Raw genomic sequence first — 19167 nt, forward strand, 5'->3', positions numbered from 1 at the left:
TGCTGTGGAGCAACTATGCCCGTGTGCCACAACTACTGAGCCTGTGCTCTAGAGCCCGTGAGCCACAACTACTGAGCCCATGTGCCACAGCTACTGAAGCCTGCACACCTGGAGCCTGTGCTCCACAGCAAGAGAAGCCACCGCAATGAGAAGCCCACGCACCGCAAGGAAGAGTAGCCCCCGCTCACCGCAACTAGAGAAAACCCCACGCACAATACAGACCCAATGCAACCAAAAATAAATAATAAATAATTTAATTAAAAAATAAAAACCCAAGGACAGACACTGCCCCCTCCTCAGCCTTCTCCTCTTCAGACCCCACCTTCAAAGGCCCACTTTGGGCTTGATCCACTTACAATTCCAGCTTAATGCTCTGACATCCCTAAAAGTGCAATGAGTGGGGTAATTGCAGGGTAATACAGGATAAAGTGGGGTTCTGCTCTGGCCCCAGGATCATCATCTTCTTTGTAGCTGCTTAAAAAACAGTCCCACTCCCTAGCCATGCTAGGCTGTGTCGTGTGGAGGTGTGGAGTGTGGGCCGGGCAGAAGGTGGGACAGGAGAGCCTGGGGCGAAGAGAGGAATGTGGTGGTTGGTGATTGGTTGGGAGCTGGGTCTGGGAGGTCAGTGTTGGTGTCTCAGAGACCAGCTGGTTGGGGTTTACATACCTGGAGAAGGCCCAGGATGGGCCTGGGCAGGGATGGCCTGGGAGAGCCCCCAGCTCCCCCCAACAATCACCTGTCTTTCTCTGTCCCGTCTCACCTGTCTGGGTCTCTTCATATTGCCCTCTCTAAGCTTTTTGCTCCTCTGGATCTGTCTCCCTATCCCTTAGTTTTATCAGGTTTTACTGACTTCTACAAAAAGGAGTAAGAACTGCCCATGTGCGTGAATGTGGTGTAACCGTGGGCACAAGCAGAAGTGTGTACACATGACAGTGTGCACACGTGTGTGCATGTGTGTGAACCAGTGTGGTTAAGTGTGAGGATCTGCAGCAGTAAGATTCACCCCCATCAAGAAGACAGACAGCATGCTGGCAAAACACTTTACCAGGAGGCACAAGAAGGCACAATTCAGTGGACTGCGATGAGGTACACACACACACACACACACACACACACACACACACGCGCGCGCGCGCAGCTGATCATTCTCTCTCCAGTATTCAGAGAGTGACCTCATCATCTCAATCTCCGCTGACTCACAGACCCCAGGGCCAGCTCAGCCTGGCCGGAAGTCCTACCTTCCTCCCGCCCCACAGCCCGCAACCCGCTTCCCTTCCCTGGGCTCCTCAGAAAGACAGACCCCAGCGCTCCCTGGCGGTATCCTGGGACTCCTCCAGTTCGGCTCCACTCACGCACGCGCACACGGCACTCTCAGGCTGACGTGTCTGCAGCCGCAGCGCCCTCTGCTGACCACAGCCTATGGGCCTCGCAGGTCGTTCCCCAGATCCCTGCCCACCCTTGTTTCCCCGTTCCTGCATCTCTGCCTCTTCTGCTGAAAGTAAGCCTTCTTGAAGCCTAACCCTCTGCGTTCCCTTCACCCTCACACCCCCTGGGAGAATCCCCCTCTGGAACCTCGGAATGGGGACACCAAAGCACCCACCTCTCTGCCTTCCTCTCCGGGCCCTCAGCCCCTCTACCTCCCCAGACTGAACTTCTCCAGGTCGGCTTGACTGGACACTCTGGGCACTCCAGCTTCTTCCAAATATCCTCATGCTGTTCCCCAACCCCCGTGGGCTTATTCATTCCATAAATACTTACTAGGCAGCTATTCTGTGCCGGGCACTCATATCAGGCACTGACATCTTGAGGACTTCTCTGACCTTCAGAAGCTAATAAACACAGAAGGTCTATTTATCCTGTGAGGCCCGGCCCAACTGCACTTTTCTCTCTCACACACAGAGGCATCAATCTTGTTTGGGCTCAAATGCAGCTTTATTTCCTGCTGGTTTTACAGGTATTCCACCCTGCGAACACATTCTCTTGGAAAACCGAGAATGAGTGGGCACAGTGCCCCCCAGGGGAATGGAGAGGACAGGATGGCTGGCAAGGAGAGGGCAGTTGAGGCACTTAGGGACCTACTCAAGGCCCTGAGGGAAAAACCTGATGCCCAGGATAGGGGTGAGAGAGCCTAAGGCAGGGCTGGAGCTACCCAGGTATTTCACAGAAGCCCCTCCAGGCACTATCACCTGGACTTCAGCTCCACCCCTCTCGTTGTCACTCCCTGCGATGGGAAAAGCATGGGTTGGAGGGAGGGTTGGGGGCAGAGCACAGTGCTGGGGGCCTTGACCCTTAGGGACCTGGAGCGGGATTGGGAGGGGGTGTCAACCGTGCCTTCCAGCTCCCCAGGAGCCTCCTCGGATGTCCTTCTGGGGCTTTTATTGGGCGCAGAGCTCGAGCCTGGGAAAGACACACACACTCACCCTCCACCCTTGGGCTCCTCCTCCTTCTCTCTCTTCTCAGAGTCTGCCCTCTGGGTTCTTGCTCCTTGACCTCTGACCTCATCAAAACACTTTCCCTGGCTCAGCCCTTAAGAGCCCAGACTGTGGCTGCATATTCTCAGACAGCAGCACTGAAGGGGACCCCGGAGCATTCAGCCCACCTCCTCTTTGCCCCAGAGAGGGGTAGTGATAACTCCAAGATTACACAGCCAGTGATGGACAGAGCTAGGACTGGAGCCCAGGGTTGTGTTGGCTAGTGCCCCCCACCTGCCTCCTCCTGGCACTCACAGGCCTGCGGGGCACACAGGAGATCTGGGGGGGCTCCCAGCGACCATTCTCCTGGCAGCGGATCAGTGGTAGGTTGCGCTGGGCCAGGCCCTCCAGGCACCGGTAACGAAGCACTGTGTCTACTTCATAGCGCAGCCGTGGACGGCCAAATACTCGAGCCAGGGGCAGCTCTGGTGGGGGGCCACAGGACACTGCAGGGGGGACACAGTCAGGAACTGGGAGCTGGGCTCTGGGGGTAACAGTTCCCAGAACTGGGATGAAGGAGGAGAGGAGTAGGCCTTAACATGACACACAAAAAGACTAGGGGTTCCAGGGACTTCCCTGGTGGCACAGTGGTTGGGACTCCGAGCTCCCAATGCAGGGGGCCCAGGTTCAATTCCTGGTCAGGGAACTAGATCCCACATGCATGCTGCAACTAAGAGATTGCATGCCACAACTAAGGAGCCCACCGGCCGCAACTAAGACCCGGTGCAACCAAATAAATAAATAATAAAGAGTAGGGGTTCCAAATGGACCCATCTAATTTGTTATCCCGCCCATGCCCACGGCCTGGGACATATTTCTGATTTCTCTGTGTAGCTTTGCACCCTCCTTCTGCACACACATCAGTTCCAGGATTCTCTAGCCCCCACCCCTCCTCCCCCTCGCCCGCCCTCACCCAGCCCCATCTTGCAGGTGTAGGACAGGTGGTAGTTGCAGGGCACATCACTCCATTGTCCCTGATCGTGCCACACCATAACCACGCAGTTCTCTCCGGACAGGAAGTAGCTGTCTGGCTGCCCAGGGTTCCAGTTCTCATAGAGCTGGGAGGGTGGGGGGAGGATGGAGGAGGTGGTGAGGAGCTCCAGCCCCAGGAGCACTGGGAGGAATGGACCTGGAGGACCTGAGGAGAAGGGGGTGGGGGAGGGGCACCAGGAGAGGGAAGTCTAGAGGGATGGGGAGTAGGGGACCCAGAAGGAAAAAGAAGATGTCAGGGGCTTTGGGGGGAAGGATAATGGGAACCAGAAGAGAAGAGAAAGGGACACAAGGAATGCAGGAGGGCCAGGAAGAGGAAAAGGTAAGGGGCCAGTAAAAGGAGAGGGAGGGATGGGGGTTATTGGGGGTAGAGGGCAGAAATGCTTCGAAGAAGCGACCTAGACAGCGTGAGGGGCGGCCAGAACCTCTCACCAGGGAGACGCCATCTGACCACAGGAAATCGCCTTCGATGGTCCTGTCATTGAGCCCGATCCACTGGTATTCCCGGTATCGATCTGGGGAAGAACCGCAGGGGAGAGGAAGGTGTGCAGTGAGCTTCGCTGCCAGCAGATGGCGGCCATTCCCTGTCATCGGGCTGTCTGTGGGTGCTCGCGGGGGGAAGTCCTTCCCGCAACCCCAAATCCGCGCTTCCCGGTATCCTTATCCCTCCAGCATCTGCACAAGGGCGGGATGGAAGGCAGGGGCGTGGGGGGTGAGGGAAGAAGAAAAATATCACCAGGGCTAGAAAAGGGAAACTCTGGAAAAAGTAAAAACTCTCAGCAAGGTCAGAGTCGGGGAGAGTAGACGGAGGCAGGAGAGCCAGGGAGGTGGGGAGCGACTAAAGATAAGCCCCCAAGCAACCGCCAGGCTGATGCAGGTGTATTTCCTGCGCGAATCTCAGCCCTCCCCTGCCTGAAGCCCCACTACCCACGTGTGGAGTGGGAAGGAGGGAGAGAGGAAAGAAAAGTGAATGAATGAATGAATGAGGTAAACCAAGTAATGAGTACCTGAATTAATGTATAAGGGAGTTAATTAACACACTCATTAACTGATTGATTGATGAGTGAGTGTGTGAGTGAGAGAACAGGTGACGAGGGTCGCCTCCCGCCCTGTCCCCAGCCCACTGTTGATGAAGTCCTGTTCCTCCGGCGTGCTGACGCTGGCCAGGTGCGCGCCGTACATCCGGCACTTGTTCTCCGCCTCCTCCCAGCTCCTTCGTGTAGAAAAGTGCTTGTAGCAGGCGCCCTGGAAGGCGTCCCAGCCGGGGCTGCAGAAGTGGAGGCCTAGGACACAGAAGGGCAGGCAGCTTAGGCGGGAGAACCCCGAAACTCTGAGAGGCTGGGTCCCCAGACAGGGACTGGGCTCCTCCCACCACCTCAGACCGAGGGGGCGGGCTAAGTGTAGGAGGGCGGTGCCAAAGAGAGAGTAGAGAAGGAGCGGCTAGGAGCTGGAGGGGCCCTGGTTGGAGGGGGGCCTTGATGCCTTCCTTCTCTTGAGCGACACAGACCAGGGTGAGGCTGGAGTCCCGGCCTGGGTCTCTGCAATCCTCCTTCCTAAAGAAGAGCTGAACCCTCCTCTCTTCCCAGGAGAATGGAAACCGACAAGTACTGCCTGCCTGCCAAATTCCAGGAGCATAGACTCCCTGAGAGAGTCATTTTTGATTCCACTTAACAGATGAGGAAATTGAGGGGAGGGCTCAGAGAAGTTATGTGATTTGTCTGAAATGGGGATTCTTTTCCCGCGCTTCCACTGCAGGAGGCCCAGGTTCAATCCCTGGTCAGGGAACTAAGATCCCGCAAAGTGCGGGGTGCATCCAACAACAACAAATGGAAATTCATTAATGGCAAGGCCAAAACCAGTGTCCCGTCCCACCCCCTGGAACTAGCGCGTTGTGGCAGGGTCTAGGCTTCAGCTCTCCCCCCACCACAGCCCCTCAGCACACTCACCAACATCGCACAGGTCCCCCCCATAGCCAGGCAAACATAGGCAGCGGACCCCCTCCTCCTCCTCCAAGCACGTCCCACCATTGTGGCAGGGGCTGGGGACACAGTAACCTGAGGGGGAGAGAGGTGTGAGGTGGGGGGCCAGGGGAGCACAGCTCTGCAGCAGGGGTCCCAGCCCTGACCCGCTTGTCCTGGGGGCTATCACAGCACCCTAAATGTTCTCCCTGGAGCCTGCCTCTGGTCACAGCCCAGACCTGAGTTCTGGGTTTTTTCCCCTCCTCACTGCCCCCCACTTCAGCACTGGCTCAGCCCAGTGCTGGTCATTGTCATGCCCACCAGTGTGGGCCACGTCTAACAGGGGCCGAGAGGAGTGTCCAGGAAGGCCTTCAGGGTTTAATCCCATTAAGGGGAAAGATACTTGGCTGTCAGTCATGCGTCCTGGACTCTTACCTAGCTCCTGGATCTGCTGGGTACATTGAGCCAGTCACTTTACCTCTCTAGGCCTAGAGTTTAGTCCCCCACCCCTTGTCATTGTGCCAGGTCCTAGCACAGTTCTGTGTAGTCTAGGTGGGCTGGGTGGAACTGAAGGAGAGGAGAGTCACCATAGCGACAGTGAGGTGTGGCCTGCCATTTGCTGCTTCTGGGACCTGATACTGGGGTGGTCTAGGAGGGAGCTAACCATTCCTCCTGCTGTCCACTGGGCAGAGTCAGGCCCAGAAGCTCTTAGTGAAGATCCAATGCACTTCCCTCACTCTATGCCTTACTCCTTCGCCCCCCCGACCCTTCCCAGAAATGGAGCTGCAGCAGCTCCCCCTGTCCTGTAGCACTGGCTCCACACACTCTCTCAACATCATCCAACCTCTTTGCCTCCCCTTCTTATCTCCCAGGACTCTCCCCCCACACCGTTACCAGGCTCCCCTTTCCCCCTCCACTTGGGGCCTCCTGCAGGTTCCCCAACCTAGAAACCCCTTCAGCCCATTTTGTTCCTTCCTTCTGGCCCCTCTCCTCCAGGCAGTCTTCTTGGACTAACACACTACTCTGAAGGCCTGCAATCTGTTGTCTACGTCCAGCTCCGTCTGGCTAGGCCATCTGCCTTCTCTTCTGGACTCTCTCTCATGATCTTGGGTGGCTGCCCTTAGACTGGGCCTAGGTGCTGAAGGGGCTGTCAGATTCTACTCCTTTCTGATCCGGATGACCTGGAGATGATGGCCCCACAGACTGACAGAGCAGGTCAGTGTTCTCGGCCCAGCCCTGGGCAGGACCCCTCAGACCAAGCCATCCGCTCCTAGCAGCCAAGGCCCATGCCCACAGTGCTTTACTCTGGCCCAAGATCCCACTGTCTGGTGGGGATCAGAGCAGAGGTGGGGGGAGGAGAAGCTGGAGGTGATTCAAAGAATTTTGCTGGGATGACCTAGCTGTTTTGGGTAAAATGAATCAGCTATTCCAACACCACTCCCCCTGTCATCACCCCTTCTGCCAATAGTTTCTTTCAAGCTGGTACTGCTACCTTCTAGGGCAAAGCAAGAAGGGGAAGTGTTTTATTTAACCCTTTAAGGACCAGGTCCTACAGAGGGTAGGAGTCCTGAACCCCCTTCCTTTCCTCACACTTTCCTGCTCCTCCCGTGATCCTCTCTGCTCCTCTCTGTCCGACCCCCTAACCCTGGGGGCCAAAGACTCTCAAACTTGGTCCCTGGGGCCTTACCCAAGCCACAGGTCCCTCCCCCCGGCTGTGGGTGGCAGAACCTGAACCAGGATGGTGGGGGGTGGGTGTTGGTGGTGAAGGAACTCCTCTTGAGACTTTCTGGTCTTCCACCTCCCCGCTTCTGGATCAACTACTATACACAATCAGAAAGTTCTTCCTTCCTTACTGCTGCAATAGCAGGCTGGAGGGCCTCTCACTCATCCCCCAGGTGGGGTAACTAAGACACCGCAGATACTTCCAATGGTGATCCTCTCCCACCAAAGCCCCTCCTCACCCCACAGCACTGAACTCCAAGGCCAGCTGGGCAGGGAGACAGTAGTTGAAACGAGTGAGCCTAGGTGTGATGTAGAGCCCCCTAGCCCACCCTGGGCCATCTAGGAGAATGACCCTGGTACTAGGAGGGTCCCAGCCTTCTCCAGAGATCTCCATTTGGAAGCTCAACCTTCACTGAATAGATAGGGCTTCTTTCTCTCAGACCCCAGAACCTAACTCCCCATTCCCCCTCCCTCCACACTCTCCATCCTCCCCTCCTGAATTGTTTCTTCTCCAGCAATAGGAACTTTGAGATCCTCTGGGTTCAGGAAGGGTGAAATAGTGGGTGAGGGTGGTCATTAGTGCAGGAGTTAGTGGAGGAGAGGGAGGCCATGGGCAGTGGGATGAAAGCGAGATACCATTCCCCTGCTGATATGTGGGGGAGGGGAACAGAGCCTTGGGGCACCCGGACACCAGGGAATGGCCTTCATGCTAAGAGGGGCTTTCTCTGTCAGTCCTCTGTATGTATGGCTCTAGATGGGAGCCATCAAGATGGATCAGAAAGGGACACGTGTACACACACACACACACACACACACACACACACACACTCTGGCCTGCAGAGGTTTCTCTCCATCAGGAGTGAGGGACTACAACTCCCAGCACTCCCGCAGACTGACAGACAAAGACTTCTCTGGGGTAAAGTGTACAGTCAGATTTGGGATCTCAGCAGTCAGGAAGGAAGGCAGAGACAGGCCTGAGGAGAGGACAAGGGAACAGCAGGGGCTGTTAGACTGCTAGGACAGGAAAGGGTGCAGGCTGAAGATGGAGACGGAAGAGGCACAAAGACACACAAAGACCCAGGGGGAGAAAGAGAGAGACAGAGACACAGAGAGAGAGAGATGGCACCAAAAGAACCATCAAAGAGCTACCCAGGACACAACTCCATGGAATGAAAGGGGCAAACAGCTGGGGGTGGAGACAGAGGGTGCCAGAGTTTTGGTTATAAAGCGGTTTAATAGAGATTTATTTCCAAGGCTTGTTTCCATGAAACAGTCGAAAAAAGTACTTCACAGAAGTAGTTGCTTAAGGCTCTGTGGGGATAGGGCTCTCCTGGACCCCAAAGGTTGAGGGCTGGGCATGGGATCCCAGGCTTCCCTGATACCAGTGGGAGGCAGCTGAAGGGAGGTGGCACACAGGAGGGGGAGGGAGCAGTGGAGGATGGGCCTGGGCCTTGAAGAACGCAAAAGGCAATGAGGGCACCCACTGAACAAGGCATGAGGGTCCTCTGTGGGGCCAGTGAGATGTGAGTCACAGGTAGAGAGTCGAGGGTAGGAAAAAGTTCCAGGTGTTTGGTGGTAGGGCTGGGGGTCACAGTGTGGATTTCAGAAACAGGGACAGGGTCACAGGGTGGGAGTCATGGAGTTGGGGGTTACAGGGTGAGGACTCAGAGAGCTGGAATGGAAGTCACAAGGTGGGGTATCCAAGATTGGAAGCCCACAGGTAGAGGTGGGTAGGAGAATGAAGGCAAAGGACAAGAGAGTCTGGGGCAGTGGTGGGTTAAAGGACTATAGGTCAGGTGATCCAGAGCTGCAGGGGGGGAAAGAGGACGAGGATAAAGAGGGAGGTTGAGCCTTGGGCAAAGTTACCTGATGAGGGGGCCACGGCCACTCCACCATGGCTGGCACTGTCAGTGGGCAGCACCGGCTGGGCATGCACTGAAGTCCCTGCTGGGACAGTTCTTCCAGAATTCTCTTCAGAAGGGGTCTCCAGGTCCCTGGTACCCTCAGGGACCCGTGTGGCTGGAAGCAGGGAAGGGGCATCCTCGGAGCTCCCTGTCTCCTCACTCTCTCCTCGAGGGACCCCAGACAGCTCAGGACCCCCAGTCTCCTTCCCTATCTCTCTTGCCCCAACCGGAGTGGAAGGTGATGGGGATGCCAGGTTCCCTTCCCTGGGAGAGGGCAGGGCCTCCGTGGGTGGTCCAAGGACCGTTGGAGGCCTGGGAGCCTCTGGCTCTCCGTAGGGAGGTGGTGATGCATCAGGCTTCAGGACTGCCCTCACTGGTGGGGATGCCTGGGAGAGTGACTCCTCTGGAGCCAGCTCAGTGGGGAGAGGGGCCTCTGGGTCCAGGTTGCTGAGCTCACTGGGCCAGGCCCACAGGGCCTCGTCCTCCACCTCCTCCTCTTCTTCTTCTTCCTCTTCTTTCTCTTCTTCATCCTTGTATGTCTCTTCTTCCTCCAACACCTTGCCTTCCTCTTCTGAGGACCCCAGGGGAGGTACAATGGATTGGGTTTCAAATTCTAGGCAAAGCACAGATGGTTCAGCACCAGGGACAGCACCCACCAGAGGACAGGAAGAAGGAAGGGGAAGGGGAGAAAGGTGGGGCTGGGGAGGGTGAGCCCTCAGGGAGAGGGAAGAGCCTGCCCTGGGGAGGAACTGCCTTTGCTCCGCACCAGAAGAATTTCAACTGGAGCTGCAATAGTGAGGCAACACTTGAGAAGGCTCTATGAGCTGTCATTAGCCCAGGAAAACCTGGCGGTTGCATCTCCCTCTCCCAGTCTGTTAAAATTCTCTGTTTATTTTGGGTAGGTGAGGAGGAGGAGAGACCAAAGAAAGGAGATCCCTCCTTCCCAGAGGGCAGCTCCTTAGTCCAAGCATCTCCAGACCCAGCTATCTGGGAGTGGGATTTGCTGGAAAGGCAAAGGTTGGGAGAGGAGCAGGAGAGGTGCCTTGCACGACTGTGCTGCTGAGAGAGGACAGGGTAGAATCAAGGCAGCGACAACCCCGGCCTCAGCCTGGGCTTGCCCTTTCTGCCCCAACTTCTCCCAGGTGTGGATATCCCCAGGATAAGAGATTTGAGTTACCTAGGAGGGTCCTAGGGGCCTCTGCTGGGTCTTCTGGAGTGGAGCTTCCACCTGTTCCATCCTCCATAATGGGAATGGAGTAGATGGCTCCCCGGGACTCGCTCTCCACAGCTTCCTGAGGCAGCTGCAGTTCCTCCAGGGTCTCTGTCACTGTGACAATGGCTTCCAGTGCATCAGAGGCCAGGTCAGAGGCCTCAGGGATGGCAGAGGGCTGGGCAGAGTCTGTGGCAGGAGGAAAGTGCCAATGGGAGGTTAAGGAGGTGCCTCTGCCCTCACAGGCCTGCATGTGAGGGTTCTGGGTTAGACTCAGAGACCATAGAATTCTCTTAATTCTCTCTCATCTTCCCTATGGAGCACCCATGGGGCCCAGAGAGCACCCCGGGGCTTCATCACTCATTCCTCAAGCATTAATCGAGTGCCCGCTATGTGTCATGCCGAGCATTCTCCTGGGCACTGAGGATACAGTGCACAGCAAAACAGCAAGCTTCCTGCCCTCAAGGGGATTTATATTCTAGATACAGACAAACAAATAAACATATAATGTTACCATATAAAGAACAATTAAGTTTAGCAAGGAGATGGGAAGTACTACTTTAGATAGAATGGTAAAGGAAGGCTCAGGAGAGAGGTCATCCCTTGAGTAAGGAGATGGAGGCAGAAGGATGGACAGAATGGCCTCAGCACCTTGGGACCCTGGCTTTAGGGTAAGGTGTGAGGGATCCCAGTCATCCTAAGACTCTAGAAATGGAAGGGGACAGGCTGCCATCACCACAGGAGAGCTGAAGGGTAGGGTACAGGAAGGACATTCAACCATCACCGCCCGATGATCTCGGTGTTGGGGCAAAAGGGCAAGTGGCCACCCCATCCTTCCAGGATCTGCTCTCTTCAAATAACCAGAGTTTTAGAATGAATTACCTTGTCCCAGGGGAAGGGAACCAAGAGCAGAAAACCAGTGAAGCAAAGGTGGAATTGGGCTAAGAAAAGCCCTGAGGGCCAGCTGTGTTCAGCCAGACAAGACAGGACAGCGCATCCTGCCTGCGTCACCTGCTTCAGTGAGCCTTGCTCATACCAGACAAGCAAACCTGTACCCTTGCCCGCCTCTGCCCTCCACCTGCTCCCAGCCATGGTCGTCCTCTTCCTTCCCCTCTTCTCCTGATTCAGTTCCTCCTTCAATTTCTTTCCATAACAGTGCTTGGGACATAATTATAATCAGTGCTAGAAGTGCTAACTACTATTGGTATAATTAGCAGCAGCGTCATCACCATTATCTGTGTTCAAGTAAGTCTTTCCAGATGGACCTGTCTTCCTGTGGACTTCCCTTCCCCATCCCTCCCAGCCTCGGGCTAAAGCCATCTGGAGATCTGTCCCAGGGGAAGTAATGCTTTTCTCTCAGTCTTTCCTTGTGCTGGGAGTGAAGCATTTCGTCTTTGGTCAGACTGCGGGCTCCCAGGGCAGAAACTGTGTCTTCCTCCTTCAGACTAAGGGCTCCTAGTAGGCTGTGTCTTCTCTTTCCATTTCTGCCTCCAGCCCTGGTACCAGTACTGCAGGCTCACAGTTGGGGCAGGGACTCCAATCCTCCATGGCAATGCCTCCCTGATTGTCAGTCATCCTTGGCCTGCGCCCTGTGCCTCTGGGGGTCGCAGGCACTGCCTCCCCTCCAGCTCCCAATATAAGATGTGGGTAGGAAGCCATCTCTACACCCAGCTGTCTTTAAGGACCTGCTCCCTGTGGGGGGAATTATGTCTGTCCCTCAATATTTGGTGGTAAAAATCTGATACCTTCAAGCTGAAGGTTCTGGAAACCCCTCTGAAGTGTATTTAGTTAACTGGAGCAGATCATTCATTGGATTCAGAGAATGTCAGTCATCTCTGGTCTGCTCATGAGCTGACCAGAGATGGAGACATATTTGGCAGCCCAATAAGGGAGAGGCAGCTTTGCAACAGGAAGAGACAAGGCAGGGACTACTGGTGTGGAGGCAGGTGAGGAGATGCAGCAAGGTGAGCCCTCCTTGAGGCCACAAAGACCAAGTCAGAGGGCACAACCAGAATTAGAACCCTAAGTGACAAGCTGAGCACCACCCAAAGCTCCTTGAGGCAAATGGCAAAGACCCAAGAGAAACTGGTCGGGGCTGGGGTAAGAGCATAGGCCTCGACTCCGTCTCCCTGAGGTTGGTCTCAGCCACTGCAGGGAGGTGGGCTCACCTCGGAAGCAGTAGACATTGAAGCGGCTGTGCTTGTTGGGGAAGCCGGTCTGGTTGGGGAAGAGGAAGAGAGTCTTGACACCAGGGAGGCCCCCACCACAGCGCTGGCTGGGCGTGACGATGGGGTAGCGCACACTGCCATCAGCCAGCCAGCCTGGGCTGCAGCGGTCCAGGCCACCATCCCAGGCTGCATACAGCTGGCCTGTGGTTGCAATCTTAGCACCCCGCTCCTGGCAGTACGCCCGTGCCTCCTCCAATGTCAGCTTGTCTGGAGGGGCACCCAGGAACAGCTCTCCTGGGGAGAAGAAGAGGCTGGGTTACCAGGAAGGGAGCTCCTTCCACCCTGGGCTCCCACAGAGACTCTGGGCAAGCTTCTCTGGGCCTCAGTCTCCTCATTTGCGACATGCAGTCCATCACACTACTTTACAGGATCGAAGTCTTGATAGAACCTTAGGATCGATAATATTGCTCGAAAGAACCTGGCCCAACTTCCTAATTCTGCCAAGAAGGAAACTGAGGCTCAGAGATACTAAAACATAGAGAGATGCACAGCAGGTAACAGCAGACTCAAACTCAGTCACCTACCACCTGTCTGAGGCTTTGGCCATGAACTTGTCTCTATGACAGTGTTTGGAGGGAGGGACACTGACTGTTTCCTTACCACTGGCTGCCCACTTAAATACAGGATGATAAAGGATGATAAGGTCCAGCAGAGGCCCAGGAGGACCTATGGGCAGCACTGGAGAGGGGGCTCTTCCCCTGGCAACTCCCTACCCCCAATCACCATTTAGTTCTTCAGCGTAACAGTAGACATCATAGAGGTCATCCGGGTCCACCACTCCATAGTTCCGGACCCCAGGGAAGCCATCCATGTCTCCATAACAGGCCTCTCGTGGAGTCTGGATGGGATACCTGGGGAAGGGGTACAAATGCCTTCACCAGGGAGCCATCCCATGGTGACCCTCCTGAATCACATTGCCTTTCAGTGCAGCCAACTGTCCTCCTAGCTCTGCAGAAATGCACACCCCCCACCAAGGCGGGGTCCTCACCCACCCTCCAAAGACCAGCTGCATCCGCCAGAGGCAGGGAGCCCTATATGGCCAGCCTGAGGCAGCCCCTGGCAGAACCAGAGGCCACAGCCCACCTCAGAAACAGCTAGAAGCTCCAGGGCCCCAGCCCCAGCCCACCTCACGGTCTGGTCGGACAACCAGCCAGCATCACACTGTTCATAGCCCCCAAGATACGCGGCATAGAGCTGCTCCGGAGTGGCGATTCGGGCTCCGATGCGGGCACAGGCCTCCTGGGCCCCAGCGAAGGAGAAAGCATAGCGGGCAGAGCCCTCCCGGTAGAGAAAGACGACCCCTGAGGGGCAGAGAGGATCCTGAGGCAGGATCACCCAGCACACTGACTTCCCCTTCCCCTCCTTGTCAACCCCCTGTATACAAAGGGTAAAGTCCAAATAGCGCCCGCTCTACAGCATGAGGGGCTTCAGTTAGACTGTGGGTAGAATTTCCTCCCCCTGAAGAGAGAAAGGAGGTAACACAGGCCTGTAGCTACCCACTCCTTTTCCAACTCAGTCTGTGCCTTCTAGGTGTTTGCTTCCGCTTCAGACTGTGGGCTCCCCTCCCTCTCTCCGGGAACCTCTCTCCATCTTTGCCCTCTCACCTTTGACCTTGACCTCCACAGCGTCGCTGCTGTCGTCGATGCCGTGCTGGACCTCGCAGCGGTAGATGCCCGAGTCGTTGGGCCGCAGCTCGCTCAGCACCAGGGAGACATCGGTGAGTGACGCTGGGTAGGCAGGCAGTGCCACGCGGAACCGGTAGGCCTCGCTCACCTTGACGCGTAGCCCCCGCGCCACTAGTACCTCGGCCTCCCGGCCGCCGGACAGGAAGGTCCACTTGACCCGGGGGGAGCCCTGCGCGGCCCGGCGGCTTGGCGGCGGCCGCAGGTAGTGAACGTGGCACGGGATGGTGAGGGCGCCGCCCAGCACGCCCTGCAGCGGCGCGTCACCCGCTATGCGCACGCGGAAAGCCCGGTCCTCTGTGGGCGGGCGGGGCCGGCTGGAACTTCGTGCTGTGGATCTGCCACGACCCGCCCCAGGGTTTCCGAGCCCCGCCCCAGGATCCCGACGCCCCGCCCTAGGATTCCCGGGCCTTGCCCGGGGATTTTCGTAACCCCGCCCCCAAGAACCTGGGCTCGGGCCCGCTGAGTCCTGCAAACCCACCTCTAGGTCCCCCAGGCCCACCCCCCACGGTCTACAGACCGATCCACAAAGTCTCCCAGTCAAATTCACCCCCAAAGTCTCCCAGTACCACCCCAGGATTCCTGGCCCCCACCCCAGGGTCTTCTAACCTCACCCCCTGGGTCCTGCAGCCTTATCCCCAAAGTTTCCCAGTCTGTTCCCTTCAGTCACTTTCACGATTTCTCCCAATTCCACCTCTGTTCTGCTTCCCAGCCCCATTCATCGTGCCCCAAGGGTCTCCCATCCTCCACTCTGGAGACTGGCAGCCATGCACCTAGTGCCCCTCCCCAGCCCTACTCCCAAGATTCCGCCACCCGACCAGCGGCCCACAAATCATCCCTTATTTTCAAGTGTCCCTGCCCTGATCTTCCCCCACAGTGCTCCCAATTCTGTCTCCTCCCTGGGTCCCTCAAGGCTGACAGACGTTGGTTAGGGCTGAACAAGAGGCTCCTTCCTACCACAGGGGAGATATAGGAGACTGACAGTGACCCTGAGTGGGGTTGCTTACCTGAGCTGTCTCCTTCCAGAGCATCAGCTAAGGCTGCAGGGACCCAGGCCAGAGCCAGGGTTGCCAGCAGGGGCAGAGATGGTAGGGCCATGCTGCAGGATGAGGTGGGGAATGGAGGAGGAAAGATGGGGTTAGACCTCAGGATGGACTTCTGACTCCCTCCCATGTCCACATGGATCACACATATCCTGACTCCAGAAGCCCACTGCCCCCACCTCACTATTAATTAACACTGTTTCTGTCTCCCCACAAGGGATTCTTATTTATTTATGTTTGGCTGCATTGGGTCTCTGTTGCTGCGCGTGGGCTTTCTCTAGTTGTGGCGAGTGGGGGCTACTCTTGGTTGCGGTGCACGGGCTTCTCATTGTGGTGGCTTCTCTTGTTGTGGAGCACAGCCTCTAGAGCGCAGGCTCAGTAGTTGTGGCACACAGGCTTAGTTGCTCCGCAGCATGTGGGATCTCCCTGGACCAGGGCTCGAACCCGTGTCCCCTGCACTGGCAGGAGGATTCTTAACCACTCCGGCCACCAGGGAAGTCCCCCCACCAAGGGATTCTTATTCAGAACCGAGACCTGGGTCCTCATCAACTCACTGTGTGACTTAAGGCAAGTTCCTTACCCTCTTTAAGCCTTTGTCTTCTTACTTGTAAAGGAGCACCATTACTACCACCTCACAGGTTGTCATGAGGCTATGGGCTTTGAGAGTGCTTTTTATCCTAAAACAAAACAAAACAAAAACAAACAAAACAAACAAAAAAACCTGTACGAATGTATAGCACCCTGCACACAGTAAGAGCTCAATAAATGCTTACAGCATATAGCATGAATTGTGGGTGCCATTATGCTTGAGTCTCCTCTGCCCCTCCCAGTACCAGACTTCTTTGAACCTTCCTCCTCCCACAGTACCCCTCCAACCTTTCCTTCCTGTCCCTTCCTCCCTGACTACCATACCCACCTAGCCTCCTCTGGGAAGGCTTTCCAGACTAAACCCGGGCAATGAACAACATCTCTCCAGCCCAACCCCTCATTGACCTCCCCCCACTGCACCATTACTTATAAGGAAACTCTTCTCTTTACCCCCCAGCATCCTCCACCCCCTCATCCTTGGCTGCCTTCTCCCTCCTTCCTCCCAGCCTTTCCTTTCTGCCTGGCACGGGCTTTCCCACAGGATCTCCTGGCTTAGAAACCAGCTGGGACAAAGCCCCTGTCTCTGCCAGTCTGGCCTCCATCCAGCCTCTCCCTTCCTCCACCCCAGCCCCAGGCTGGGGGGTGGGCTAAGGGGTGTGTGTGAGAATAAATGAAAGGGACCATTTCCCTCCTGCCCTTGGCTATCAGAAGCTCTGAGAGCTTGAACTATTCTTCTGAAGATCTCAAAGCTCTTACACTCTCATAATGGAGGGATGGGGGTGGGACATTGAGAAATGGGCCCAGAGAGGGATTGAACCTGAGTCCCCAGTGAAACCAAGTCAGGCACCAGGCCAGTGTGCCCCCAGGAAGGAAGGCTGCAGAGCCAACGTCATCTTTAATGGTTGGCTTAGACTCAAAAGAGCATGGAGAGCCAAGGCTGCCATGGAATAGGCCAATGATACAGCAAGAGAGATGAAGGTTAGACTGCAGGCAAGGCTTCCTAGACATCAGGCTTATTCCTACTGTCTACTCATTCCCACTTCAGGCCCACTGTTCCACTTCTATCTGCCCTGACCACTCAGGCTCTGCCTTCGTACATGTCCGCCCTTTTCTGAGCCTGAGCTGATGGGAAATTTCCCTCTTCTCCCAGATCCTCTGAAGGATCCCAGATCCTCCTAAGGATGCCTCCCCACCACGGTAACATCCATTTCCCCCATTGTGGCTGGGCATCAAGGGCTCTGTGGCTCTGTGGCTCTGACCTCAAGGTCAGAGGTGGGGGAGGAATGGCAGAAGCCAGATGCCCAGGGCCTCTCTTCGACCTTTGAGAGGGAGGAGGTTCTTGATGGGGCCCAATCAGAGGGTGTGAGACCAACTCTGGGCATGGGGGCACTTGAGAGGACTGCTTTCTGGGGTTGGAGTGGGGACCATTTGGTATGAACAGCCAGTGCCTGCCAGGTGCTTGGGAGACTGTTTGCCATGCGTTTGAGCTGTGCCAGGTCCTAAGCCGGACCCCTTTCTGGCGCCTTCCCTCCCCTCACCCTGGGCTGGAGCTGGAGCTACTCACAGCTCTCTGATGGGCGGCCCAGAAACCCATATAGTTGGAGCCACTCTGGGACCAACACCCTAGACCCCGCCTTTCACCTCTGTTATGTAAGTGGGGGAATGAAGGGAGAAAGTCTGAGTCTGATGAGGACCTGGATGCCCTGAATCATAGAGGGTATCCCACCCCCACCTCCAAGATTTGGAGTCACTGGCCAGAGGGGCCAAGAGAGTGGCCCTGATTGTGTGGTTCTCAGTCAGAGAGTTCTGCACACCTCCCAACCCCACACCAGTCACACCAAGCTTGGGCCTCAGCCCCTTCCTGGTATAGCTAGGAGTCCTGAGAAAACTTAGGCATCCCCTCCTCTGGTACCAGACTCAGACTCAAGGATCCAAGGCTTGGTCTCCATAGCACACACCCACCCCCCTCCACTACATCTTCTCATCCTCCAGAGCAGGGCACACCACCACTTCATCTCTATCCTCAAGAGCTCAGCAGTCTTCCTGTCCCTTTCCCTGATGCCACACCATCCCTCTGCTACAGCCTCTGGATTTCTCCCCTTGTCTTGAGTTTTCCCAGCTGTTCAGGAAACTTCCCTCTTGTTACATTATCATTCCTGTCTGACCATGGATGTCTATCCCCTCACAGCCTTCAAAAACCCAGTGCACAGAGAATCAAGACCAAGCTGTGTGTGTGTGTGTGTGTGTGTGCGCGCGCACGCATGCATGTGCGTGCACTTATGCACACATACCCAATGCCCACCATCTCTATGCTGAATGCCCACCAGCTGGCGGTTCAAGGTCTGCCCCATGGGAACTGAGCTCCAGCACTCAGCAGGGTGAGCAGGGATGCACAAGAGGCCAGAGCTTCAGTCACAGCAGGAGGGAAGCTTTCGGCTACCCCCTTAGTGGCTGTGTGAGGGGCAACAGGAACCTACACAATATCAGTGAGGCCTTAGCAGGGCCTGCAGGAGTAATTGCAGTAACCATATAAATAGTCCTATTTATTGGAAGCACAACTAACAATATGATTAGCAACATCGTCAGCTGATCTATTGTAACTCCTCCTAGTATAAAATCTGAAATGTGGATGATGCTGTTATCAACAGCAAAGTTAGCCATGACAACACAGGCACTGGTAATACTGGGAGTGGGTCTATGGGTTAGGTCATTGTCCCTTGATCTCACTGGTATTATCTGGAATAGAAGTAATGCAGATATGAATGGTGCTAACAAAACTAATGGCAAATCTTGGTCCTGTTAGAACCAAGTGGGCAGAGCTATTCTGATAGGAAGGGGATATGGAAGTACCTGGGGGGAGAGGGGTTCCCGGCCCAACAGCAGTGCTAGGAAGGAAAGCAGGAGTGGTAACTGGAATTCCAGCTGACAGTTCCTGACCATCTACTTGAGCCAGGCCTCTTACTAAATGCTTCCCACGTATAACCTCAACTTTGAGAAAAATACAGACTAGGCATTACATCGATGAGGAATCCGAGGTTCAGGGAGGAGAACTAACTTGCCCAAGGTCACACAGCAAGTAAGCGGCAGAGTTGGGATTCCAGCTCCAGTCGGCGCCGGCACCACCCACAACAGCGGCTCCTGTTTGCTGTCCTGCGGGCTCCGGGAAGGTACCCTAGGGTGGCCGGCCGCGGCTTTTCCCGCGGTGCTGCCTGCACCGTGGGTACAGAGTCGGGGGCTGACTCGAACCGCTGCCGCCCTGACCAGGACAAGGTCGCAAATCTCGGGCGGTGGTGCTGGGACTGGAGCCCGCAGCAGGGAAGACGCAAGGACCCAGAGGGGCGCTTCCATTAGCCTGCGGACTCAAGGGGGTT

At 55.9% G+C, this 19167-nt stretch overlaps 1 protein-coding gene across 1 annotated transcript; it reads right to left on the reverse strand.

Moving 5' to 3' along the window:
- Positions 1 to 842: 842 nt before the first annotated feature.
- On the reverse strand, positions 843 to 16471 carry BCAN (brevican). The gene is made up of 13 exons (XM_089913582.1): positions 15173 to 16471; positions 14088 to 14462; positions 13610 to 13784; positions 13207 to 13334; positions 12424 to 12717; positions 10223 to 10444; positions 9008 to 9658; positions 5408 to 5515; positions 4586 to 4744; positions 3894 to 3976; positions 3385 to 3529; positions 2727 to 2917; positions 843 to 2397 (listed from the first exon to the last, which is right to left on the reverse strand). Exons 1-13 carry the CDS (start codon positions 15336 to 15338, stop codon positions 2290 to 2292), a joined length of 2805 nt encoding a protein of 934 aa, XP_089769708.1. The 5' UTR covers positions 15339 to 16471; the 3' UTR covers positions 843 to 2289.
- Between the last annotated feature and the right edge of the window lie 2696 nt (positions 16472 to 19167).

This window comes from Delphinapterus leucas, chromosome 1 (genome assembly GCF_059928025.1).
Source record: "Delphinapterus leucas isolate spDelLeu-1000000601 "Yukka" chromosome 1, BTC_Dleu_Yukka2, whole genome shotgun sequence".
Taxonomy (NCBI): domain Eukaryota; kingdom Metazoa; phylum Chordata; class Mammalia; order Artiodactyla; family Monodontidae; genus Delphinapterus; species Delphinapterus leucas.

Coding starts and splice junctions, on each gene's coding strand:
- BCAN (XM_089913582.1), bottom strand. CDS start 15,338: ATGGGAGGGAGTCAGAAGTCCATCCTGAGGTCTAACCCCATCTTTCCT. Junction 13,785..14,087: donor TGTGGAGGTCAAGGTCAAAG/GTGAGAGGGCAA, acceptor TCTGCCCCTCAG/GGGTCGTCTTTCTCTACCGG. Junction 4,745..5,407: donor GGGGGACCTGTGCGATGTTG/GTGAGTGTGCTG, acceptor TCTGTGTCCTAG/GCCTCCACTTCTGCAGCCCC.